Source organism: Apis mellifera, linkage group LG14, assembly GCF_003254395.2.
Source record: "Apis mellifera strain DH4 linkage group LG14, Amel_HAv3.1, whole genome shotgun sequence".
NCBI classification, from domain to species: domain Eukaryota; kingdom Metazoa; phylum Arthropoda; class Insecta; order Hymenoptera; family Apidae; genus Apis; species Apis mellifera.
The window spans coordinates 9,242,515-9,269,872 of NC_037651.1; the positions used below are offsets into that span (position 1 = coordinate 9,242,515).

Sequence of the window (27,358 nt, forward strand, 5' to 3'; positions counted from 1 at the left end):
TAATAGATTATTATCTGATATATAAATATTATATTATTATATATTATATTGGTAATATTTTTTACATATATGCACCCCATCCAAAGTACATTTGACAAAGATTATCTACATTTGTTGCTTCTAGAATCAAATGATTGGTTTGTCCCTCGACACTAAGATTTAAAGCAATGTTTTCTAATTTTTTTCCATGATATCGAATTAATCCTTTCAATCGTTGTTCTATATTTTTTATATGTTCTACAGCCTAAAATATTCAATGTTATATTTTATATTCTATATTAATAATTATATTATACATTATTAATATCTATTATATTATAACTTACTTTTTCATTTGTCTTTTCACTACCTTCACCCATATGATTTTTATTCCAGCTTACTAGAGGATCATACACAAATGGCGTCAATACACTTAATAACGTACTACTTTGTTGTCGAAGAACCCTCATAGTTATTTCACAAGCACGCCTAAATGGTCCTTCAATTTTTAATGGTCCCATAGCATCTACCATATTATGCGTTAATCGAAATGGTACACGTTCTGGCCACTCAAATAATTCTCCCTGATAATAGAAATATAACTTTAATTATTAAAATATTTATTGTATAATATATATATATATATATCTCATTAGTTATATTTATTTTGTTTATAGTTATATTTATTTTGTGTAATTATTATTTAATATTGTATTAACAATAAATAAAAGTGAAGCATGCTATGAATTTAATTTATGAATAAATTTAATATATGTACCCTATTAAATAAACAATTAAAATCTACGTGTACACAATCTCCACATTTAGAATCAAATAATATATTTTCTCCATGACGATCTCCAAGGCCAAGAATGTATCCCACCATAGACATTACTGCTGTAGTTCTAATATAGGCTGTACGTGCTTCGTACCTATTTTTATATATAATTATATTTTTATGTGTTTAAATAATAAATTTTTATTTTATTTACAGAAATAAATAAAGTATACCATCCATATGGATCAGGAAATGTAAGACGAAACCAATCTCCAAGTACCGATGCATGTCGCGGAAGAAGTTGTTCTAAAAATACTTTTCTTTTTTTTTCCAATGGATCTTTCAATGCTGAAATATAATATACAAGTAAGAATTTTTATAATTATTTATAATTTAATTTTGCAATATATATTAATATAACTTCATTTATATGAATTTATTATGTAAAATAAGCATGTATTATTTATATAATAAGGATTTATTAATTTCCTTATTTTATTGACGAAATTTCGTTTCAATAAATGGAATATTATATTTCTACTTACAACATAATATACTTCTAAGTTCTCTATTTGAAATTGCAATACCTCTTTCTTTATATAAACTTATTATAATGGGTCTAAATCCAACTAAATTTGGTACCCATTCTACTAAACCACATTCTTCATTGAGAGGAACAACACTCTATAATTTAAATAATATTTATTATATTAATTATATATATTATATATAATTATATATAATATAATTATTATATAATTATATTATATTAATTATTAATTAATAATATTATTATTAATTTAAATAATTAAAATTATATATAATAAAATCATTTTTTACTTACATATGTCCGAATATATAATCTTCTTTGCCGTGATTCTGGATCATTTTGAAGATATTTATTTACAATATCATTAAATTCCATTAATCTAAAATCTCTTCGTAAATCATCTTTTGGTTTACACATAAATAGATATTCTTTACCATCTGATCCTTTTAATGTAATACGTCGTGGTCTTTGAAGAGATGGCATAACAACCACATTATCTTCTATTCCTGATATATGAATCCAATTTCTGAAAATTATAAAACATTGTAAATTTTTTCAGAAAATAAACAAAATAAAAAAAATAATATGCAATAGATAATGATGATATACATACGAAGAAAATACATTATGATTTTCTAATGACATGCCCTTAGATGGCAAATGCAATTGTCTAAATTTAGTTGTTGGTATCATTATCGAACTAAATTCCTTATTTGAAAGTAAACGAGGAAGATTCCGAGACAAAAGACTTATTGTAGTATTCATAATCCCCTATTAAAATATTATAAAATATATATATTATATTATAAAATATCATAATAAAAAAATTTATATTAAGTATTATTTTACTTACATCTGGAATTGCTTTATTTGATAGCTCAATTAATCTCTCCCATAATTTATGAAAATCTGAAATAAGTTTTGTCATTTCTGGTGTTTTAAGTTTGACATGACTGAGAATTTCTTGACAACGTTTCTGACGTGCTGGATAAGAAGACTAAAAAATTGTTTATCAAAATTTTTATTTATTTTTATTATTAATAAATTATTATTTATTAATATATTTTTATTTTATTTAAAAATTATTAATTTTTAAAAAATTTACATTAATAACAGATGCCATCATCCATAAACTATGTTGAGGATAAGCATGAATTAATTTTACTAATATTATACAAATAGTTTTCTGTACTTCAATAGAAGGATGGCATATTCTCGAAACAAGTTGGCTAAATGCAGTTAGCCACATGAATATTGGTAATCTTTCTTGATACACTTCTAGATTACAAAAAACGAATTATTTAATTTTAAAATTTATTTCAACTATTAAACATATTATATATACTTACCCATAATTTTTGACATTTTCAATAATGCATCTTTTCGTAATTTGATTTGTTCTTGATTTGATTGATTCATAAGATTATTAGATCGTGTTGCACGAGAAGCAAAATCTAACCATATAGTTAACATTCTTGGCATAGACTGATGAATATATTTGCAACCATATTGAAGTGATTTCCCATAATAATTCATAGTATGCACTTGTAAATCTCTAAACATATTTATAATTAATTATTTTTTCTATTTAAAATATTATTTATTTTTATTCTCGTGCTTACCGTCCTCTTGAATCTTTTTCTTCATCTGTCATTCTATCTATAACAGATTCATAATATCGTGCACAAAATAGTAAACTTTTTTCCCATTCTCTCCATACTTCAATAGCTTCTTTGTAATTTATAATATTAGCATCAGTATCTACATTAACTGTTTCATCATTATATTTTGCATATAAAAGTTTTGCCTATAACAAATAAATTATTATAATATATTTATTATAATAATAAATTATTATTATCATTTGATAACATTATATTATATTTCTATTATACTATACCTTTGCACATTGCTTTCTTTCTTCTAAACATTCTCCTGATGATAAGTTTTTGTAATACATAGCTGGCTGAAAATAACTAGAAAAACATCGCTTTAGTGTTATAAAAGCATCTTCCTGACAACCTTTTTGCCAATATAATTGAGCTTGTTCTATATAAAGTTGCTGGGGAGGACAAGAATCGCTCGCTGATAAAATATACATATACGCTTGTTGATGCTGTCTATTTCTAAATAAAAACCATAAATTAAAAATTATACCATAAATTAAAAGACAAAATGAGATAACGAATACTTATAAATATTAATACAAACTTTCTTGCAATTTTTGCACTTTTAAGCCAAATCTTTCCAATTTCTTGTTTGAGTACTGAATTTTCTTTATTTTCAATTTCTCTTTGCAATTGAAGTGCTAAGTCTAGTGTAGCTCTACGCATACTTAATACAAATTCTACTCCTCGAGAAGCACGAACAAGTTGACCGCGTTTTTCCCATTCTTCAAATATCATTGGTAATTGTTCTATATTGTTTAACATTGTAGCAATTGCCTTATCGAATTCATTTAGAATATGTAGCCTATATAAAAAAGTATTATAAATAACTTTTAATGTCAAATGTATTTTTAAATCTTACTTCATGATATAAGAATAGCTTTGTTGATAAGCCCCTGGACGTGAAGCATCTTCTAATAGTGACACTATATTCCTTTTCAAAGATGTTAAATCAGGTTTAATACCTTTTTTAAGATCTTCAAGTAATATATGCTTTATATTCTTTTGAGAAGTGTCATCAAATCTAATAAAATGAGCTAATCTCCAAAAAGGTTCTTGTTCAATCATTAATGATTCTAATTCTGGCCGATTACTCAAAATTCCTTCAGTAATATGTTTTGCTGTAAAAGGTTGATCAAGTCCAAGATAACATTGGATCATTCCTTGCAAATATGTATGCTTTAAAGTCTTCTTTTGTGCTAATCTCTCGTAACACGTTGCAGCATCCTAATATATTTTACGCCCATTTTGAATATATATAATATAATATATATATTGAATAATATATATATATATATAATAAATTCATAAATAAGTAAATATTTTATCTTACTTGAAGCTGTCCATTAACTTCATGAGCTAAGACTAATTGTTGAACAGTAGGAGTATGATCTTGAGTAGCTAATATACCAGATATACCATCTGGTTCATCTAATTGCGCATATATTTTCTAGAAAAAAAGAAAAATAAAAATTCTAATGAATTACTTTTAATTTTATTATTTAGAATTTTATTTATTATTTAAATTATTTATCATTTAAATTTAGAATTTACAGCAAGTAATCCGCCCTCCAATGCTTCTGATAATCCTTTATTAGAAGAAATCATATGTTGCTCTAAATACATTAATGCTCTATGATATTCTTGAAATTGATAACAGCCTTCTGCCACTACTAATGCATTTAATGTTTCACAAAAATCTAAATTGATTTAAAAACATTCATTAATAATTATATTTTATTAGTAATAAATTAAATCTAAAAAACTTACTTTTTAAAGCTTTATATTTATAATCATGAACTAATCGTTGTTCCCAAAGCCATCTTTGCAAATGATCTAATACTGAAAATATAATCTACCCAAAAATTATAAAAAAAATTATTAAATGAATAAAAATAATATCATTTTTTATTTTTATACCTGTGCACAACGTGTACGTCTTGTTTCTTCAGAAATTCGAATATCTAACTTTATATTATATCCATGTCTAAGAGGTCTATGACGTGATAATTCGGAATCAAGTGTAGGCTTTTTTCTAACATCTATAATTGTCAACATTTCTTCTCGTATTTTTGCATGTTCTTGTTCGGTACCATTTGTTATTATATATGCTAATAAAAAAATATGTTTATTTAAATTATATATATTTTTTATTATTGAATATAATATTAATAAAAATACTTACAAACAACATGAGGTAAACAAAATGTTAATATTTTTATATCTCGCTTCAATGCTAATTTACATGCACGTAATACATTATTAAGAATTTCATCATGGATATTATTAAACATATTGCAAAGCCAATTATAAGCCCAATTTTCTACAGAAGAACCAGCTTCAGAACTGTTTGAAAAATTAGTTAATAAATATAATAAATAATTAAAGATTTTTTTTTTTAATCAGAAATTTACCCATAAATAGGATGAGGAAACGTTTCATTATCGCTAATAGTTGCAATTTTATAATGTGAAGTTAAAAAAGGAGTAATAATCTGTTTCATAGATACAGGTAAATTACTCCATAATTCATTGTTTTTACCTTGAGGTGAAATATCATATGTTTTTAAAATTTCCTAAAAATCATTTATACTTTTAAAAATATTTATTTATAATACAAAAATTATAAGATGATATGCTACTTACTTGAATAGCAAGTGAAAAACAATCCATACTCTGACTACTTTTCTGCATTTGAAACGCTCGAACATGTTCGAAAAGTATAGCACATGCAAATTCTTCATTCATATCAGCGATAAATTTACTATCAACTAAAATTTAAAATGGATTAAAATAAAGAATAAATAAATTAATAAATAATATACCTCTAGAAATAATTCTACGAGGAAGAAGACTTGGTTCAATAGCACCTAATTCTCCTAAACATTCACCATAAAGTAGACGGATACTTTTATCTTTATGTTGACATCCAATTAATAATGTATGTAATAGCTAAAAAGTTATTCATAATTATTATAATTCATTAATATATTTTTTACTTTAAGTAATAAATGTACTTCAACTATCAGTGGATGAATATTTGTTTCACTTAAAATCATTTCATTCAATTGGCTACGATTTTCAGCTAGAAATTTTTGTAAATACATCAATGCTCTGATTATTACTTCATCTGTTTCATGCGTGATTCGTTCAATCCATAATTTTAAGTTTGCTTCAAAACCTTTAGGTCTAAAATTTATAAAATATATTAGATATATATTTAATAATTAAGAAAATAAATATATATTTTAAATCTTAGTTTACCTAGTTTGCAAAATATGTGCTTTAATTATACTTGATATTTCAACTGGAACATCAATATCATCTATGAAAAATAATTCTGCAATGTAATCTGGACATTCTTCATTACATTTAATAATCAGAAACTTTAGCATTGCAATTATTTTTTCTCTATACATATTTAATAATGATATCAATGAAACATATATAGTTGGTAACAATGGACCAAGTTCTTTAATAGCTATACTAAAATAAAAAATATAAAATATATATTATTTATTTATTATGAAAATATAATAATTATTATTACATACTTATGAATGAATGCATTCCATGCATCACATAAAAGAGGTCCAAATCCTGGTCTTTTAAATCCTAATGAAGTTCGTAATGTTGCTAAGATTTTATATCTCAATGGTGTCAAATACTGTGAACCCATATAATGCATTAGTGCAGCTAATGAAGCAAGTGCAGATTGTTGAGTATGTTCATCTGATTTTGATCCAAGCTTTATATCAAAGTTAACTAATATACCATGTAAACGTAAATTCAAATAAGACTCCTGCAAATATTGTATATATTTATATCTTTTTCTTCTAAAAAGAAACGTATAAATATATAAAACTTACAATCCCTTTATGTATAATGTAATTTTTTTCTAAATTACTATCATAATCAGATATAATTTTTAATAATCCAATTATCTTTTCAGGAGATTCATGAAAATTTAACATTAGTTTTTCAAATATACCCTATTAAATATATTTATTAAAATTAATAAAATTAAATATAAAAAATATTTATTAGTAAAATTAATTATATAAAATATTTATAATCATTATCGATCATTATTACCATAAATGATTGCTTTATTAGAAGAGATAAATTTGTTTGTGTAATTTTTGAAACTAATCTTAAACATTCCATAGCGGTAGTAAGAGACATGTTTAAAAATGCATAACTGCAAATATGCTAAACAAACAAATATTTAAGTTAAATTTATACTCTATAATAAAAAATATAAAAAAAAATATATTTTTTTTATTAATATACATACAGAAAAATATTCTTTTAACATTTGTTTTTCATCCATACTAATTAATTCAGCTATATCATGTAAGAGAGTTTTTGCATTTGGTACATCAATAATAAAAGAAAGCAAATAGCATACTGCATAATGCCCATCTTTGCGTAATAATTGACGTGATCCTTCATATCCAATACATTTTGCAACACGATGTATAGATGTAGCTATGTTGTAAGAATAATGTATAAAATTATAAACTGCACATTGCATTATAAGCTAAAATGAAAAAAATAAAAAAATAAAATGTTATGACACCTAATTTCTACCTAATTTCAACAAAATTTATGTACCTTAAGAAAATTTTTTTTATATCGGATATATAAAACTTTTGGAGAAACATTTAAGAATTTAGCAATATCATGATAAGCAGTAGTTGCAAATGCTATTGTTGCTGAAGATGATGTTGAATGTACTATGGTAATCAAAAATATATTTAAAATATATCTTTCAATTATATGTAATGGAATACTAAAATTAAAAATAAAAAATTAGAATATATCTAATAATTAAAATAGATATTTTTTAAATATATGTCATACCATGCACAATTTTTGGCAGTAACAAGTAAAGTATCATGCAATGCATGATTTGAATTTGTTAAAGCTTTCATAACTGCATGTGCTATAATATTAATAAATGATTCAATAAATTCATCTAAACAAATCAATGCATTTTCATTTTGAATGGACATAAATTTCGATATATTTATTTTATTCAATAATAATCTTTTTATTACTCTAGCAATATTGGAACGAATTTCAAAATTTTCATCTTCTACATATGAAAACCATATTCTTGCTATTTCATTATTGTTAAAAGACTTAATGTGATTTGAAAAAGAGAGAATATTTTTAGAGATTTGCAAACGTACTGAAACAGAATTCGAAAATAATAATTTAAAATATGGCCGAAGTAGATGATCATATTCTTCTGAGACATAAGCATTAGAATTTATACTATTTTCAGATATTTCATTACAATATGTACATTCTAATGTCCATGTTATATTATCAGATTCCCTGTTAATAAAAATATTTTATAAATCACTTCATTAGTAAGCAAAATAAATTATGTAATAAAAAATTACCTTATGAAATTTCCACATCCTGATATATAACAACTTATTTTGCTCAAAGCAATAACAAGCATTTCATGAAGTTTTTGTTCTTCTGATTGTAATGCAGGTTGAAGAATATATTTTGAAATATTTTCCAATTGTATTTCTTTATTCTTTAAAAGTAATACACTATTCCTGTAAATTTTTTAATATATCTTTATTATTTTATATTTATTCATATTTTATTACTTTCAGTTTTTCAAATAAAAATTATTTACAATACTGCTGCTGCTGCTATATCAGTTTGATAATCCATTATACATGTATTTAATATTTTTAATCGTTCCATTCCTCTTCCATATTCACAAAGAACTTCAAGACAGATTAACATCGCAGCAGTATCAACAGATTTAAAAACTTCTTTTGCATGATTATTTATTATATCCATAGAAATTTCAATATGTTGCATAAATGGTAATGTTAATATTTTCTGAATTAAATCTTTATTTGATTCATCATGTGCTATCATATGAATTAAACATTCAAAAATTACATTTTTTTGTTCATATTGTCCAGAATTTAGATTCTGCAACAATAACTTTAAAATATAATCTAACTCATCTGTATACAAAATCATTTCCAATTGTAGTTCTTTTAACCATGATTGTAAAATACGAGATGCTTTTAAAATATGCATAGTGATTTTAAATTTTTCTTTCTGTGTTGCTGTTATTAATTCTTTTTTTAATAAATTCCATGAGTCACATGTACAAATATTTGCATTAATTACATGTTTCATATCAATAAGAATATAGTGAATAAAAATAATAATGAAATCCTATAATAATTTTATATTTAATATATAATATAAAAATTTATATTAATAATTAATATTAAATATATCATAACATAAATTTAATTGTTACAAACCGGATAGTATTCAAAATATGAAATAAATTTTTTTGTTTTAGAAAAAGTATAAATTCTTGGTTTCATAATAAAATTTTGCAGAATTTTGTTATATGCAACTTTTTTTATTTGTTCTATAGCATTAAAATTGCTATTACCTAAAGATAAACTTTCAATTTATAGTTTGTTATAAAAATATAAAAATAAAAAAAATGTTAGTTTAAAAATATTAACTTACATTTTATTTCACTAATTGTAAAATCAATGATTTGAAAGCATAATTCAGTACCATTTGAAGATAATGGCAAAAATTGAATAAATTGAATACATGTCCATAAAAATTGATTTAATTGATTCTCTGTTATATCATATAAGTTTATCCAAATAGGGAGCATTTTAATAATCTCAATAATATAGAGAATCAAATTTTCATATTCCTTAAAAAAAGAAAATCTAATTTCAAGGATATATATGTTTGTTAACTTCTATTAATAATATAATATACTTACTTGTTTGCTAAATAATGAAAATTCCATTAATTTTATAGAAAGATCTAATGCTATAAATTTTACATTTGGAACAGATATAATCATTATTTTTAATATTCTTTCAGATAATATTTTATGGTTCCAAACAAAAACTCCTGTTTTCGTTATAATCTAAAAATAAATACGTATAAAAATTTTTATAATAATGTAAAATACTAATAGAAAATAAGTATAGATGTATTACTTTAAAAATAGATGTTTGTACTAATGGTAAATCATAATATTTTATTGTTACAGGAAACGCTTGTAGATCCAAATTTTCTATGATATTTCTTTCTGTATAAAATTTGCTTAATATAATTCTATCTTCTTCTGAATTCATTCTATAAAATTCTGATATTTCTGAAATAATTAATGTTATTATATAATATACATATAATATTATTTTGAATACATACCTTCAAGAATATCCATATATTCATTGCTAATTGTTTCAAACATTGTAATATGATGTCTAGATAATATTCTAAGCATACATGCTTGTATCTCTATACTGTTGTTGAGAATTTCATTACTTAAAGGATTTCCTACTAAATAAAACATAATGCCGAACAACCAAGTGGTAAATGCTATAATTAAAATAAATTATATTTTTATGGAATTTTATTAGATCATAATTAATTATTTTTTATAATTTTATAATTTTTTTACCAGTATATTGACATTTTAATGTTTCATTTTGCATCCCATTGCTAAAAGGTGGAACTAAAACTGTAGTTAAAGTAGCTGATCGTTTAATTATAGATTCCAAAAGAGAACAAAGAGTTTGTTTGGCAGTTGCATTTTTTAAATCAGAAAATATTGCAATTACAGGACTATTGATGAATTTCCATACCGAATCTGCCACTGTTATATTACTAGAAAAATTGTTTCTTTATTATTATTTATATACAAAATTTTATTTTATAAGAAATTAAACAAACTAATTTACCTGGTATTACTTTGAATTGAATTAATTGAATTATCGTGTACTTCCATATTATTGTCTTAAATATGAAATATGAAATATATAAAATTAAATATTACATTATAATAAAATGAAATTATTTTTAAATTTATTACAACGAACAGAAGATTTCGTTTAAAAATAATGTAAATTGGATCTCATCACATCAGATTCAATCAAATTGAATGTGATTCACTAAAAGCATATTCTCAAATCTAAAAATCTAATGTTTTGATTCAGCGGTAAAATCATCAACATTTGAATTAACTTCATTTGAATTCTTCTCATGAAAATTTGGCTTTAGTGTTTATGCTAACCAATTTTTATGATTATATAGTTTCATCAATATTTTGTTTTTGTCAAAAATTAATTTTTTGCAAAATATATATAATAAAATAATACCGATTCGAATTAGTTACAACGCTTTCTTTGTACTTTGTTACAGATTTATTAATACTTTCATTATTTAACCTAATAAACTAATATTAACATATCTTACATTAGATTATTAGAAAATAATTAATTTTAGGTAAGTAATAATATTTTGCATTCATTGAATTTAATACTTGAATATTATAAAATAATGTTGCATTTTATATAATCTATATTAATCAGAGGTTAATATAGTTCAAATTTTAGATTTATTTAAAATAAATAATACATTCAAATTAAATATAAAAATTTATAATTAAAAATGAGTGAAAGTGCATCAATTAATGATGTACTTGAAAGTAATGGTGCATCAGAACAAGCCACTTACAATGGAGAAAGTGAAGAACATACAAGTATATTAATTTTTTAAATTATTAATATTTTTAATTTCTGTAAGTTTAAGAAATATTTTTTTATATTATTACTTAATTATAATAATTTATTTATCAGACAAATCACCTGGAAGTGGAGAAGATAAAATACCGGATTCAATATGTGATAATGGAATTAAAAAAAATAATGTAACTCCTATAATTGGAAGTAATAATACAAATACAACTAATAGAGCTAAAAAGAGAAAGAAAACTCCTAGAGATGCTACTGCTCCAAAACAACCTTTAACTGGTTACTTCAGGTATATTTTTCTATAATTAAAAAAATATATAATTAAAATTAAAAGCATATTTGACAACAAATTTTTAAAAAACAGATTTTTAAATGATCGAAGAGAAAAAGTAAGAAGTGAAAATCCTACTTTATCATTTGCTGAAATCACAAAACTTCTTGCTTCAGAGTGGAGTACTTTACCTGCTGATCAAAAACAACAATATTTAGATGCAGCCGAACAAGATAAAGAACGTTATAATCGTGAATTTAGTGATTATAAACAAACAGAAGCATACAGGTTGTTTAGTGAAAAACAATCTTCAGAAAAGCAACAAGAAAGCAAAAAAGAAAGAAATGGAACTGATATAAATTCTGAACAAAATGTATAATATTTATGTCTTAATTAAGTAATTTGTTAATTTTATTTCAATTTATTTTTATTAATTATTGATATTTAATATTTTACCAGGATATTCAACAAGATAAAGATAACGACTTTACAGGTTTTGATATACCTATTTTTACAGAGGAATTTTTGGATCATAATAAGGGTAAATAATTTTTTTCGTATCATTATATATAAAAATTTCTTTTACATAATTTTTATATATACAGCATGTGAGGCTGAATTAAGACAATTAAGAAAAGCTACTTCAGATTATGAAGCTCAAAATGCAGTGCTTCAAAGACATGTAGACAGTTTATATGCAGCTGTAAATCGTTTGGAATCTGAAACAAATCAACAACGTACGACTAATCAAGCTTTACAGCGTCATTTGGATTCCCTTCGTTCACAATTAGCTGGTTGCTTTGCTACAATATCTCTGCCAGGTTGAATTTGTATTTTAATTTTATATTTATATTTTATATATTTATAATTAATACTTATATGTTATTTTAGGAACAAATGAAGGTGCAACATTACAAAATATAGATAGTTATGTTGAAAGACTTGAATCATTATTAAATGGCAATGTTGAACAATCTTTACGAAATGCTGTACGTAATGCTGTATCTCGTCTTGAATTAATTGGATGACGATCACCTCCCGGTAGTACAGCTACTACATCAATGAAACATCATCGTTCAAGACACTCACATCGAAAATAAAAAAGAGTAATTGTGTTCTTTTTTATATATTTTGTAAAATATATTTTTTTTAATATTGTATGCTCCCTAGTTTAATAATTACAAATAATAATTTTCTTCCCAATTCATGATTATAAAATCATGATTTACTTTTTAAATAAATGTAATTTATAAGATATAATTGCATGAAATTACATATATAAATATTAATTATTAGATTAGACAATATAATCAATTCGTAGCATAATAACAAAATATTATGGTATTATCAAATATTTATTAATAAATTTTTTAAACTTACTAATGATTCGTTTTATTGCTTTTTTATTAGATTTTGAAGTTGATTCCAAGAATATCTGAAAGAAAAGTAAAAGTTATATATTACTTATTCATAGTTATCCTTTATAGATATATTTTTTTACCTGAAAGATGCTGCATTTGGACGTCGATTAATCTCCAAATTGATTAAAGTAAGTTCGAGTTTTGATGATAAAACTTGTACTACTTCAGTCGATATCATTAAAATTGAATGTAAAAGCTCAAAAGTATTATGCTGATTTAATATTAATGATTTTTCAATAATACTGGATATCATATTATGAAACTTATCTCTATAATTGTTAATTCAATTTTTAATTTCTATAAATTATTATTTAAATCAAATATCATAATGAATACTAATTTTTACCGTAAAGTATTATCCTCTTTATAATATATATTGTTTATAATACTACTTATAAAGTCAATAGTCTGTTGTTTGTGCGGATGATGATCATGGACTTTTATGTAGCATTTAATAATATATGATGTGCAAATTAAAATAATATGTTCTACAATATAATATGCATAATCTTTTTCACCTTTGAGCAAATTTTGTAAAATTATCATTACCTGCATTAAAGATATATATACTTAATTGTAATGAGTATTATTATAATTACATATAAAATAATACATATCAAGTAAGAATTATATATAAAATATTAATACATACCAAATAAGAATGTTTATGCATCATATTGTCATTTGAAATGGTAAAAAAATTCGTCATCAAAATTTCAAATATCAAGCATATAAAATCTATTTTTCCATCTTTAAAACATTTTAATAACGAATCAGATACTTTAAAAGTATTTGTATTAATAGTTGGAATTATTAAGAGTGGCATATATTGATCAAATAAATCTCGTATTATTACTTGAAGTGATATATCACTTCTAACATTAAGGGTTTCCATACCCAAAATTATCATAGAGAATGTTTTTTTTCCCAAATTTTTTAAAAAAGAATGTTCTACTGATAATATAGTTCTATTCACTAATATTTTAAATATATTATTTGGTTGATTCTGAAGAAGGATTTAAATTAATATAATATATTAATAATATATATTTATATATACTCACTTTAGAATATAACATGATAGAAGTACAAAGAATTAATGTTCCAATACATCTATATATCCACAAAGCCAATTCCGAATCTTTAGTTTCTTCAGTAATGGGTAAAAGAATCCATTTTTCTAAATGACTAAAATATAATCTCCATTTCATATCATATTGAATTCGTTCTTGTTCAATCTAAAAAACATTAATAATGATCATTTTATGATTGATTTTAATGCATTTTCTTTGATAAATAATAATAAATAAACATATACTTTTAAAGTATTTCGTTTTTTCATAGAATGCATTATAAATGTTAAAATAGATCCATCATTATTTTGAAATTCTTGAAGATCATTATATGTTTCAAATATATCTTGTATATCACTTAATTTCAATATATAATTTTGTAAAATTTTTATTTCATCTCTATTTGTATCATGACCAATTATAGAACATTTTATCCATGCCTAAAATTTAAACATAATATTATGAATATAAAATTCTTTATTATGAATTACAATTATATAATATTAAAAATATAATATTAAAAACAATTAAAAAAATTATAATTATATAATTAAAAAATATATTTTATAAATTTTGTTTACTAACTTGTATAAGTATTGTATCAAAATTTCTTATTTCTTTTTTTAAATCATGAATTACTTGTTCCTGTTCAAGTATTAATACCAAATAATGTCTTGTAATTCTGAAATGAAATTTTTATATAATAATTTGATTATAATATTATTTAATATACAAATTTTCAATCTTATATAATCTGAATATACATTTTTATTACCTTATGTCTTTAACAATTACTGAAGATGCAAAATGCTGAAATAAAGACATAGCTGAATGCTTATGTTTTTTTGCTGTTGCTGGATTTCTTAATGCTTCCATAGTAAATAAAACTGCTAATTTTGAAATATATTGATAATGTTCACTATTAACAATAGGATCAAAAACAAGTTGTCTTACTCTACAGGCGACATAACACCATAAAGCATCTAGCAATTGTCCTATATCACCTACATATATATATATATATATATATATATATATATATATATATACACGAATTAAAAAGATAGATATAAATTGCAATTTTTATATAATAAGAACCTGTTTATATAATAACAAACCTGTATTAGAAACTTTAGAAAGATAAATGCATTGTTCAAAGATATTAATTAGCACTTTCATTAATGTTCCAACCATTTTATTTGAACATTCTAATAAGTAACGATCTATCCATCCACTAAATAATAAATGTTGTCCTAATTCAATATTACTAGATGATAAAATTGTATTGAATACATCAATAAAATTATTCATCATTGAACGGGAAATATCATCTTTACGAACACATATAGTATTTATCTATAATGTAAGTTCATTAGAATAAAGAAAATAAAATAAATTAATTAATAGAAATCAAATTTATATTATACCGTATCTATGTACAAAGGTGCTATATTTGTTAAATTTAATCTAAAATCGTTATATAAAATAAGAACAGCTAATTTTCCTTTCCAAATTAAATTATGTTTTTTACTATTTTCATTATTATATTCTTTTGTCAATGGCAAAAGATCTAACATTACTGAACACTGTAAAAAATAGTTATAAATTGATTTTTATAAAAAAAATTTCATAAAAAAAATTTTTAAAAACAATAGCAGATGATTTACTTACAACATTTATAGTATCAGTAGTAACAGCTAATGTTAAAAATAATGAAATGAAATTATATAAACCAGTTATTGAAAATTCTTGAACTTTACTTTTTGAAAATTTAGAATAAATACGACCTTTAATTTGGTTCCAATATTTTGTATCATTGTTACTATAATTTATGCGTAAAAAAGATCCTTTAACATAAGTATATATAAATAGAATTACTAATTTAGAAATAAATCATAGAAATTAAAAACTTACCAAGTAAACGTAAAAACATTCCATAACTTGATTCTTTAATATACTCTATATTATTGAGTCTCTCTTTTACTTGTTTAAGAAGATCCATAGCGGTTTTCCTATCAATGAATTTATTTAAAAATTATGATAAAAAATATATATAAAATCACAAATTATTTACAAATACTTTTCAATTGATAATGTCCAAGGGCCAGATACTTGTAAGAGAAATGGTTCATCTAATCTTTTATGAAAACAATCCCATAGAAGAGAAATAATTGAAACTCGTGGTTGCCACCAGTTAGTAACAATAATATTTAATAAAGGTATCATTATACATAATTCCTCATCAATTTCATCCCGTTCACCATCTTTTCCACCTTTAGAAATATATGTTTTCAAAATCTTCTCTAATTGTTCATAATTAGGCCTGATCTAAAATGAAATAAATAAGTAAATATATAACAAAGAAATAAATATATTTGTTAAAAATACTAACAAATAAGAAAGCAAATAAAATTAAAATATAGTTACTCGTGAACACTTAGATCCTAAATATATTCCATCATTATTGTATCCATATAAAAGTGAAAGATGATAAATAATCCATAAACAAAATAATTCAGTATTTTTACAAAGAAATTGTCCAGTATTATTAGATGCATTCCTATTCAACAATTCATTGATACATTCATTGATATACTTCCAGAAAGTCTAAAAAATTTATGAAAATTATATTTACATTATGAAAATTATAAAATACATTCATAAAAAATTTTTAATATACTTTTGATTTCATTCTATCAGATAAACTATCAATAAATATTTGAAGCATAAGCCATAATTCACGAATACAAGTACAATTATATGGAGTCTTTTGTTGTACATTAGTTAAAGGGATCTAAAACATATTGCAAAAAGACAAATATAAATATAAAATAGTTAAATATTTGATAATAATTTTTTTAAATAAACTAATATATTTTTACCGTTTCAAATATTTTTAATGAAATATAAATTAAATCATTAATTATCATTGCTTGAATGTTTTCAAATTCATCCAAGTGGTTTTCAATTGAATATTCACAATATATGTTCTTTGTATATATTAATGAAATAAAAAACCATCTTAATTCAATGTGCATATGATACATATGATATTCTGGTTGTGTACACTGTAATATATAAAGTATAAAATTAATATGTTAAATATTATTATTTATTTACAAACCTGATTGCCTAATTTAGATGGTACATAATGAAATGTAGCATCAGGAATATTATATATCCTTTCAAGGAATTGTTTTATTATAATAAATAATGAATTAAATTCTTCTTCAATATCCACATTTATAGTTTTTATATCCATGTTTATAGTTTCTAATGACAGATAGTTTCCTTTAATACTAATAAATGTATATTTTTAATTTATAATCAATAACTAAAATGAAATATCTTGAAAAAATAAATTATCTTACCTATTCAAATACATTCGAACATACAAAATAAATTTTGATATAATACATCTAATATAATAAAAATCAGTATCATGTGTTTTTGAACTTAAAACTTGATCATAAATTTCATGCCTGCTGAGTATTTTTAATTGCATACTGTTAAAATATAAATAAAATAATATTAATAAATATATTTTTAAAATAAACTAAAATAATTTATATTCATAAAAAAAATTTCTTACTTCATACACTTATTAAAATGTTTGAAATCCAAGAGAGCAGTTGCAGCTGGCATATTACAATCAAAAAGTTGTATATTCTTATCTAATAAAAAATATTTTTCTTGTGGATATAGGACATTTTCTACTTCTCCTTGTAAAAATAAACCATTTTTATCTAATTCCCAATCATTAAAATTCACCTTTCCATTGCAATTGAAAGTAAAACAAAGATCCATGTGTACAATATTATTAAAGAAAATATAAATCCATTTCAAATATCAAATATCAACTTAAACTTAAACACATTTTTTTATATTTAAATCTAAAAAGTAATTTCTTTTGTAAATAATATATTAAATTATATTACAAATAATTACATTATTTTGTATAATTATGAAATTTTTTCAGATTAATAAATGTATCAACTACAAGTAGACACTTTTTCCTAAGTTTTGGCGGTATTCATAAAAGTGCCATCTATAAAACTTATGACGATGCACATGATTTCAAAATAAATATTTATAGTAATTTAATTTCTTTAAAATTTAATAATTTTTTTATAGTAAATTAAATAATGTAATTAAAAAAATTATAAATCAAAAAAATAATACTAAGCTTTTTTAATCTCGTAACGTTTTAAATCGCATAACATTTTTAAACTTCTGTTTTTTTTTCAATATTATTAAATTTGTATCATAAGTAATTGATTTTCTATGGTTGGTTCTTCAAATTGTCTAATTAATTCGGGTGTTATTTTTTGCAAATTTGTGAGTACTTTTAATAATCGATTTTTTAATATGATTTTGCGAGCTACCTGAACAAAAGGTAAAATTTTGCATTTATGGAAAAAGGAATCTTCTTTCTTAGACGGTGCTGATATTGAGGTTGGATACTAAAAAAAAAAAAAAAAAAAATGATTTATAAAGAATTCTTTCATTAAAAAAGAAAAATAATTTTTAATTAAGATAAATACTTTTTGAGAAACTCTTAAAATTCTTTGTCTTAGTTTTTCAACCTTTTGTTTTTCAAATAAACATTTTTCCGAGTTCATTATTAAATTTTTGTATTTATTCCATATTTGTTCTCGTTGTGTTTTAATTTCAATAATTTGATTTGGATCGAATTTTCCATAATTTACTTTTGGTTTGTGATGAAATTTTGTTTGCTCATTTTTTTGATAATAATCTTCTACTTTTATTAAAAAATTTTTTAATTTTTTCATTTTTTGATCCATAGTTTGAAATAAAATAGTACCCAATGCTCCTAATAAATAAATGATTTATTTTTTATATATTTCTTTTATATAAAAAATATATATATATATATATATAATCTCTAACCCTTTAATTCATATTTGTTGTATGATTTTCGAATTTTCAAATTTAAAATACAATTAACAGCATGTAAAGTATTCGAGGGAAAATAAGCACATTGTTTTAACAAAATATTTTCAAAACTCATGTATTTTATAGACGAATTGTTTAAATGATATTTTGGTTTATCCTTTTTTATGGGAATTGGCTTTATTTCTTTGTAAATGTTTGTATCAATTTTTTTTTTATATATTTTACTTTTCATTTTCAATTTGACGTTTTCCAATTTTTCTCTAATCATTTAATATTTATTTTAATTATATTTATCTATGTTTTTATTATATGTTTATTTACTTTTTTATTTTTTTCTAATAAAAAAATTATGTCTATATAAGTAATTTTATCTTACCGTAAAAGACCTGGTCGAGTATACGCATAGAAATTTATAACATATGGAGTTTTGCGTAAATCTGATATGAATATTCGAATTTGAAAATTCTTAGTTATATATTGAAGTGGTTTATAAATAACTATAATTGTTACTGGTTTTTGCTTTGGTTTTATACGACCTAAAATATAGGAATAAAATATAATATTTTGTAAAATAATAATAATTTAAATTAAAAGAATTAAAATTAGATGAACCGTATCGAGGATAAATGTCGACACATGATTCTTCGTTAGATAATGTAATCGAGAAAGAAATTTCTTTTTCTGCGTGAGAATATATTGGTATTTTATAATAAGCCCTTCAACAATAAATAATTAAATTATAATATATATAATAAATAAATAATAATTATTTAAGTCAAGTAAATAATTGAAGAATAAACTTACATTCGGCCAAGTGGTACATTTCCAAAATTGATAGTAGTAGGAAAAGAAAATTTGGGTTTCATTTTTGCACAAATTTTTATTTGCATTATTTGATCACTCAAATACTGTATTTTTAAAACATCATCATAATTTTTATTTTCATCAGGCATAAATAGAATATTTATTTTGAAAACCGATCCAGGATTAAGCCATGTTTTTCTCTATAATATACATAAATTTTATATGAAATATGAAATATCAAACAAATCATCAAAAAATTTTAATTCCTTACTTACTTGAGAAATATTTTTAATTTTAAAATATTGAGTTTCTAATGGTAAAAATTCAATAGGACATGGTTTCGAAAAGTAGTTTGCAATTTCTATTGTTTTTTCTTGAATTTTGAAATTATCAGAATCGAAAGTAAATTTTAATTTCGAAGGTATTATATTTAATGTGCCATTTCCTAATTCTATTTTATATTTATCTACATATTTTTCTTTAATTTTATCTATACAATATTGAGTTTCATCAAGTATTTCAATATTCATATCAGCGTAAAAAATTAATATCTAAAAATATTATTTGGTCAGAAATGAATTCTTTTATTTATATATAATATAACAGAAAACAAATGAAAAATAAACATTTGTGTCATTTGATATATAATTTTAAAGAAACAATTCAATTTTCGCGCGAATGTAACGTTTGCATTTTCATCTGTTTACAAGCTTCTAATAATTTGACAGTATAAGGATAGAGTGCATTATGAGAAGATAGCTATAACTGTTTATATTTGAAGATACAATTATTATGCATATTTTCGTAATTTATTTACATAAATGATACCGCTATTTATTTGAAAAAGCAGTTGAATTAACAATATGTTTTTAATAAATTGCCGATTACAAAAAGAAAATAACATCTCTAATGATGCTTGTGAAGTATGACTCACTCTACTATGTCAGTTTTTTACGGTTCTATAACTATGTTTTTATAAATATTTCCGTATTTGTATAAATTGAAAATTTCATTAATCATGAACGTGCAGGAATTGCGTGATGGGGTATGTTGTCTTATTCCTCTAAATAAATATATTTCATTAAAAAATTTTCAAATATATAAATTATAAAATCGGAGGTTATATTCATGTGTCAAATATTCGATTTTCTTCGAATTTTTTATAATATAATGACTTTATTTACATTTTATTCTACTGTATTATTATAAACATTAATTTAAAGTGCAAAATCTTTAAATTAATATAAATCTATTTCATAAATATCTATTATAACTAAAATATTATTTAGTGTAAGTATTTTCTAATATTTCAAATTATTTTTCTTTATTAAGTTTTTTTATATTATTTATTAATTATTATTGTTTTTTGTTTTTTATTTAAAGATTTATTTTATTATATTTTTGTAAAAATAATTAAAGCTATTATAAAAAATATATATGTTTTTAATATTTTTTGAGATAAAATGTAATATTTTTACAGTCTCCTTTGCTACAAGCCATATTTTTTGGAGATGTAGATGAAGTTCGAGCATTATTAGCAAGAAAAGAAGATCCAAACTGGCAAGATAGGGAACAACGATCTTTATTACATGCAGCTGCATATAGGGGAGATCCAGCAATTGTAGAAGCTCTCTTATTAAATGGAGCTGCAGTAAATGCTAAAGATAAGAAATGGTTAACTCCTTTATATAGAGCCTGTTGCTCAGGGAATCATAATGTAGTAGAAGTTTTGTTACGCCATAAAGCAGATGTTAATATCAGGGATCGTAGTTGGCAAACTCCTTTACATGTGGCAGCAGCAAATAATGCTGTCCAATGTGTAGAATTGATAGTTCCACATTTAATGAATATTAATGTAGCAGATAGGTTTGTGTTTTTAATATTTTAATTATTTATTTACTAATTAATTTTAAGTATAAATTAATAATTTTATCAAATAATTTTATCATCTTTGCAGAGGTGGTAGAACAAGTTTGCATCATGCAGCTTACAATGGACATTTGGAAATGACAGAATATTTGGCTCAAATTGGTTGTGTAATAAATGCTTCTGATAGACAAGATCGAAGGGCTTTACATTTTGCAGCATATATGGGTCATGATGGAATTGTGAGAGCACTTATAGCAAAAGGAGCAGATGTAGATGTTAAAGTAATATATTTTTAATTTTTTTTTATTTACTTTTTATTTCTATTATTTATATTATAAAATATATATCTATATTTATATTATTAAGGATCGGGATTTATATACTCCATTGCATGCAGCTGCAGCATCTGGTAATGTAGAATGCATGCATACATTAATCAAATCTGGAGCAGATATTGAAGCAAAAAATGTATATGGAAATACTCCTCTGCATATTGCATGTTTAAATGGTCATGCTGATGCAGTTACAGAATTAATTGCTAATGCTGCAAACGTTGGTAAGATTATTTTAAATTTTGAAAATATTTTCATCTATGACAAATTATCAAAGTTATTTTTATTTTATAATAAATTATATTTTTAAATTATTTTTTATGTAATAGAGGCTGTAAATTATCGGGGACAAACACCTTTACATGTTGCTGCTGCTAGTACACATGGTGTTCATTGCTTAGAAGTCCTTTTAGAAGCTGGTTTGAGAATAAATGTTCAATCAGAAGATGGACGTACACCTTTACATATGACTGCAATCCATGGAAGATTTACACGATCAAAAAGTTTGCTTGATGCAGGAGCATCACCAGATACTAAAGATAAAAATGGAAATACTGCTTTACATGTTGCTGCTTGGTAAACTACAATATAATTTTTTTGTTTAATTATTTTCAATATTTAAATCAAAAATTTTTTTATATAGGTTTGGCCATGAATGTTTAACAACAACTTTATTAGAATGTGGTGCATCTCCAGCAGCGCGCAATACTGAACAGCGTACTGCGTTGCATCTTAGTTGCTTGGCAGGCCATATTGAGGTAGAATATTCCTTTATATATGTATAATAAAAATATTTCTAAATATATATTCTAATATTTTTGTTAAATATTAATTTTTTAAATAAAATTTATAGGTCTGTAGAAAATTATTACAAGTTGATAGTCGACGTATTGATTCAAGAGATATTGGTGGTAGAACACCATTACATTTAGCAGCATTCAAAGGATCTGTTGATTGTTTAGATTTATTATTATCCAGTGGAGCTAATTTCCGATTAACTGACAATGATAGCAGGTTAGCACTCCATCATGCTGCTAGTCAAGGTCATTATCTTTGCGTTTTTACTTTAGTTGGATTTGGAAGTGATTCCAATGCACAAGATGTAGATGGTGCAACTCCTTTGCATTTAGCTGCAGCATCAAATCCTACAGATTCTGGTGCTGAGTAAGTATTTGATTATACATATATAATTTATTTATTATAAATGTATTTTTGAAAACTTATTTATATCATTTTTTTTTTTCAGATGCGTACAATATTTATTAAAGCATAGAGCAGATCCACGTTTACGCGATAAACGGGGTTTTACTGCTATTCATTATGCTGTAGCTGGAGGAAATCAACCAGCTTTAGAAGCTTTATTGGAAGCTTGTCCACCAGGAAATTTAACAATATCATCTAATTCTACAGGAAAATCGGAACCTCCATTACCTGCATTAACATCTTTACATCTTGCTGTAAGTATAGATAAACCAATTTAATATATTCAATAATTTAAAATGCATTTATATTTATAGGCATATCATGGACACAGTGAAATATTAAGTTTATTATTACCATTATTTTCTAATACTAATATTAAAGAAGATACTGGTAAAACCCCTTTGGATCTAGCTTCTTATAAAGGTCACGAACAATGCGTTCAACTTTTATTAAGATATGGAGCTTGTGTGTCGGTTCAGGATTCCATTACAAGGCGTACTCCAGTACATTGTGCAGCTGCGGCAGGTCATTTTAATTGTTTAGAACTTTTATTAGAAAATACAGAAGATTCAAATGTCGTCAATTGTTACGATACAAAACAACGAACTCCGTTAACATTAGCAGTGGCAAATAGCAATCCAGAATGTGCTCTGTTACTTTTAAAATATAAAGCAGATTGTAACTTACCGGATGTGAATAAGCATACGCCATTATTTCGAGCAGTAGTTAAAGAGCGCGATCATCAACTAGTGGAATTATTGTTATCACATGGTGCCCAAGTAATGATACAAGATGCAAATGGTAAAACACCGTTACATTTAGCCGCCGCATGTGGAAGGTAAATGTTTTTTTTAAATTAAAGAATTTATTTATATTTTCATTTATAAATTTGAAGTTAATTTTTTTTTTAGAGTAAAAGCATTGGCTTCTCTTATCAAAGTTAATTCAACTGCTGCCACTTTAAAAGACGATCAAGGATGTACAGTTCTTCATTGGGCGTGTTATAATGGAAATTCGAATTGTGTTGAATATCTATTGGAACAAAATGTAATTGATTCCTTAGAGGGTAAGTATTTCTCTATATTTTAATAATTATTAAATTATTTTTTAAGTTGATTTTTAAATATAAATTATTTTTTTGTATATAGGTAATCCATTCTCGGCTGTTCACTGTGCAGTTTATCAAGGATCAGCTCATTGCTTAGAATTATTAATAAATAAATTTGGAGGAAAAACGGTTGCTGCTCCGAGAGATGTTCCGGGTGGTCGATTGCCTTTACACGTTGCAGCTAGTTCAGGATCGGTAGAATGTGCAAAACTGATTTTAAGCTCTGTTGGACCTGAGTTAGCTGGTCTTGAAACTCCAGATTATTCAGGTCGTACACCTCTTCTTTGTGCTGCTATTACGGGTCAATGTAGTGCTATCGGTAAACATTTTTATTTTTAATTATCTATTTTTAATTATCTATTTTTTTTACATTGGTATAATTTTTTACTCATAGAATTATTGCTTGAATGGAAAGCTGATGTGCGTGCTGTTGATTGTAATAAGAATACAGCTCTTCATTTAGCTTGCCAAAGACGACATTCTGCTGCTGCTTCATTATTATTAAATTGGATTAATTCGCTTAATACTAATGGTGAAAATACATCACAACAACAACAAAGTATGACAGTTATTAATATGACTAATAAACAACAAAGAACTCCATTGCATTTAGCAGCAAGAAATGGTCTTGTAACGGTAGGAAATAATATTTTGTTTTTAATTGTTTAAAGTATAAGAATAATTAGAGGAATTTATCTTTTATAGGTAACACGACGTTTATTGCAATTGGGTGCAAGTGTTGTCGCTGTCGACGCAGAAGGACTTACACCTGCATTAGCTTGTGCTCCAAATCCAGCTGTAGCACGATGTTTAGCCACTATTCTTGCTGCACATGGTATATAAGTTAATTTTATATAATTTTTATTTTCTTTCTATTAAATTATTTATTTATTTTAATTATTTATTGTCATAGGTCAAAATTGGGAAATTGCACAACATTCACCGTCAATTCAACAAACATCAGAAGTGTATTTAAATGGCAGAAGCGGCGATTCACAACATAGTTCAGATTCGGAATATTACTGACAACAGGTGTCACGCTTAGATCATCAAGCGTTTCAGAACTTAAACGTCGATTCGATGCACGGAAATATTGATGCTGCAAGATTAATTTGGACGAGTTGTTGGTTATTTTCAATTTTGACATAATATTTCTATATATAAAATAACAAAATCATTGAATATGGGAAATCAATTCTTAACAATTATGCAATTGTCAGTCTTTTATAAGTAATAATGACAATACCTTCATTTTTACTATTAACATTTCGATAAAATTGCGAACTGCCAAAAGAGATATGATAATATGTGTTTAAGCATTGGCTAAGAGAGCAATAATATTAGACTTAAAGAAAGTTTATATTATTCAATAAGCACAACTTTAATTAGATATCTTATATGAAAAAAATATACTATTGTTTTTTGCTTTAATATCACAATTGCATGCACATAGTACTCCTGACATTGGAGTTAACACATAAATATGTCTGGTACAAAACAAGATTTATAGATAAAAACATAGACATTCGAAGTTCATAGTAAATTACTAATATAATTGATACCTCATTAAAAAAAGACACGATAATGTGATAAGAAAATCAACTCACGTTATTTTACATTATCGCTTTTATTATAACGTAAGGATACTCATAGACTCGTAAATTTAATTCCTAACATAAATTCCTAAGATCCACTAGCTTGCGCTATTAATTGCATATTTTTAATAATCAAGCAATATTTATATCTTCGAATAATAAAGCTTTTTATATTTTGCAATGTAATCTTTCATCAATTAGAAAAAGTACAAATTGTATCAATAAAAAGAATATCGTAATTTTCTATATGGTCATAGTCATATATAGTATATATTTGAAATTTATTCAATATAGACTAACAAAGAAAAAAAAAAATGTCTTTATTTACTTTTTATTGAATCATAAAATATAATGATACGATTAGAACTTTGTCCATTGCTATTATAATCACTATTTTAATAGAAAACATGATAAGAGAATTTTATTATTTGAACTCTTAAAAACGAGTCATGAGTGGACCATAAAGGACACTAACCAATGAACATATAGTCGAATGAATAACTATATGAACATTTATAGTATACATTTATAAATTTACTGTCTATATAGAATTAGACAGATTACTAGCAAAATATTCTCTCTATATTATGGAGAAAATGTTAGAATACTGATATATGATTAATATTGCACAGAATCTTTGCATTTATTATTTTTAATAAGTTTAATAAAGGTCTTCCATTTATAGTATTTTTATTTAAAATGTCAAGACATGTTGATTAAATTTCGTTTTTACTTACATTTTTAATGCATTCTCAACAGATGTATTAAATGAGCGTTTGATATTTTTTGTAAAGATCTTTTTATTAAAAAATCAATTCGACTATATTTTATCGTACAAAGCCGTAAGCATTTTTAATTAGCAAGAATTACAAAAGTAATGAACAATATCATATTATAAATGACATGTTGTAAATACAAAAGCGGATTTACATTGCCTGACAAAATTTTTAATAATAGTACAGAATAAAAAAAAAAAAGAGAGGTTTAGCCCTATTTTCTTAGATATTTGTAGAAAAAGCCTAAACTGCCTAAACATTGACTTACGGAAATATGAAAGTAGAGCTTGTAAATGACGTAAGTAATTATGGCGATTGTATTATTAATAATCCAATTAAGTTGATCAAGTCATGATTGAATTCTAATGAAAGTCGTATGTTTTGTTTTAAATGTATTCACCGATGAATGTTTTCACATTCATTAATGCGCCTTTCATTTTGTACTTAAGAAT

The 27,358-nt window shown here is 23.7% G+C and overlaps 4 protein-coding genes across 5 annotated transcripts; 2 read left to right on the forward strand and 2 right to left on the reverse strand.

The window, feature by feature from the left end:
* Positions 1 to 20: 20 nt before the first annotated feature.
* LOC100576402 (serine/threonine-protein kinase atr-like) lies at positions 21 to 10,960 on the reverse strand. Its single transcript, XM_006565801.3, has 39 exons — positions 10,746 to 10,960; positions 10,466 to 10,671; positions 10,213 to 10,383; positions 9,999 to 10,156; positions 9,776 to 9,925; positions 9,505 to 9,703; positions 9,288 to 9,424; positions 8,636 to 9,195; positions 8,388 to 8,552; positions 7,840 to 8,319; positions 7,591 to 7,768; positions 7,271 to 7,516; positions 7,069 to 7,185; positions 6,843 to 6,965; positions 6,528 to 6,775; positions 6,238 to 6,459; positions 5,991 to 6,162; positions 5,799 to 5,925; positions 5,620 to 5,744; positions 5,389 to 5,549; positions 5,160 to 5,320; positions 4,895 to 5,085; positions 4,745 to 4,829; positions 4,529 to 4,674; positions 4,308 to 4,424; positions 3,837 to 4,201; positions 3,519 to 3,779; positions 3,208 to 3,433; positions 2,930 to 3,114; positions 2,657 to 2,862; positions 2,413 to 2,585; positions 2,161 to 2,304; positions 1,921 to 2,078; positions 1,602 to 1,833; positions 1,303 to 1,441; positions 991 to 1,105; positions 758 to 911; positions 327 to 563; positions 21 to 244 (listed from the first exon to the last, which is right to left on the reverse strand). The coding sequence occupies exons 1-39, from the start codon at positions 10,790 to 10,792 to the stop codon at positions 62 to 64; spliced, it is 7,470 nt and encodes a 2,489-aa protein (XP_006565864.2). The 5' UTR covers positions 10,793 to 10,960; the 3' UTR covers positions 21 to 61.
* A 314-nt stretch (positions 10,961 to 11,274) lies between these two features.
* On the forward strand, positions 11,275 to 12,968 carry LOC552815 (high mobility group protein 20A). The gene is made up of 7 exons (XM_006565799.3): positions 11,275 to 11,289; positions 11,400 to 11,545; positions 11,643 to 11,826; positions 11,902 to 12,181; positions 12,268 to 12,349; positions 12,414 to 12,629; positions 12,700 to 12,968. The coding sequence occupies exons 2-7, from the start codon at positions 11,455 to 11,457 to the stop codon at positions 12,834 to 12,836; spliced, it is 990 nt and encodes a 329-aa protein (XP_006565862.1). The 5' UTR covers positions 11,275 to 11,289; positions 11,400 to 11,454; the 3' UTR covers positions 12,837 to 12,968.
* On the reverse strand, positions 12,413 to 18,352 carry LOC100576374 (protein MMS22-like). Of its 2 annotated transcripts, XM_026445244.1 has the most exons (20): positions 17,895 to 18,352; positions 17,674 to 17,808; positions 17,427 to 17,601; positions 17,185 to 17,370; positions 16,983 to 17,096; positions 16,730 to 16,909; positions 16,383 to 16,630; positions 16,217 to 16,314; positions 15,974 to 16,149; positions 15,730 to 15,888; positions 15,421 to 15,658; positions 15,078 to 15,306; positions 14,888 to 14,984; positions 14,548 to 14,742; positions 14,294 to 14,467; positions 13,882 to 14,235; positions 13,576 to 13,778; positions 13,310 to 13,498; positions 13,189 to 13,243; positions 12,413 to 12,527 (listed from the first exon to the last, which is right to left on the reverse strand). In XM_026445244.1, the coding sequence occupies exons 1-19, from the start codon at positions 18,107 to 18,109 to the stop codon at positions 13,201 to 13,203; spliced, it is 3,408 nt and encodes a 1,135-aa protein (XP_026301029.1). In that variant the 5' UTR covers positions 18,110 to 18,352; the 3' UTR covers positions 12,413 to 12,527; positions 13,189 to 13,200. The 2 variants fall into 2 exon arrangements, with proteins under 2 accessions (XP_026301029.1, XP_026301030.1); XM_026445245.1 differs by lacking the exon at positions 17,895 to 18,352 and having other exon boundaries at positions 17,427 to 17,575; positions 17,674 to 17,798.
* A 2,392-nt stretch (positions 18,353 to 20,744) lies between these two features.
* Positions 20,745 to 26,963, forward strand: LOC552812 (serine/threonine-protein phosphatase 6 regulatory ankyrin repeat subunit A). The gene is made up of 14 exons (XM_625187.6): positions 20,745 to 21,068; positions 21,504 to 21,889; positions 21,981 to 22,173; positions 22,259 to 22,448; positions 22,554 to 22,800; positions 22,868 to 22,982; positions 23,078 to 23,388; positions 23,471 to 23,681; positions 23,742 to 24,265; positions 24,339 to 24,493; positions 24,576 to 24,854; positions 24,930 to 25,171; positions 25,241 to 25,370; positions 25,449 to 26,963. Exons 1-14 carry the CDS (start codon positions 21,042 to 21,044, stop codon positions 25,559 to 25,561), a joined length of 3,123 nt encoding a protein of 1,040 aa, XP_625190.1. The 5' UTR covers positions 20,745 to 21,041; the 3' UTR covers positions 25,562 to 26,963.
* The last annotated feature ends 395 nt before the right edge of the window (positions 26,964 to 27,358 follow it).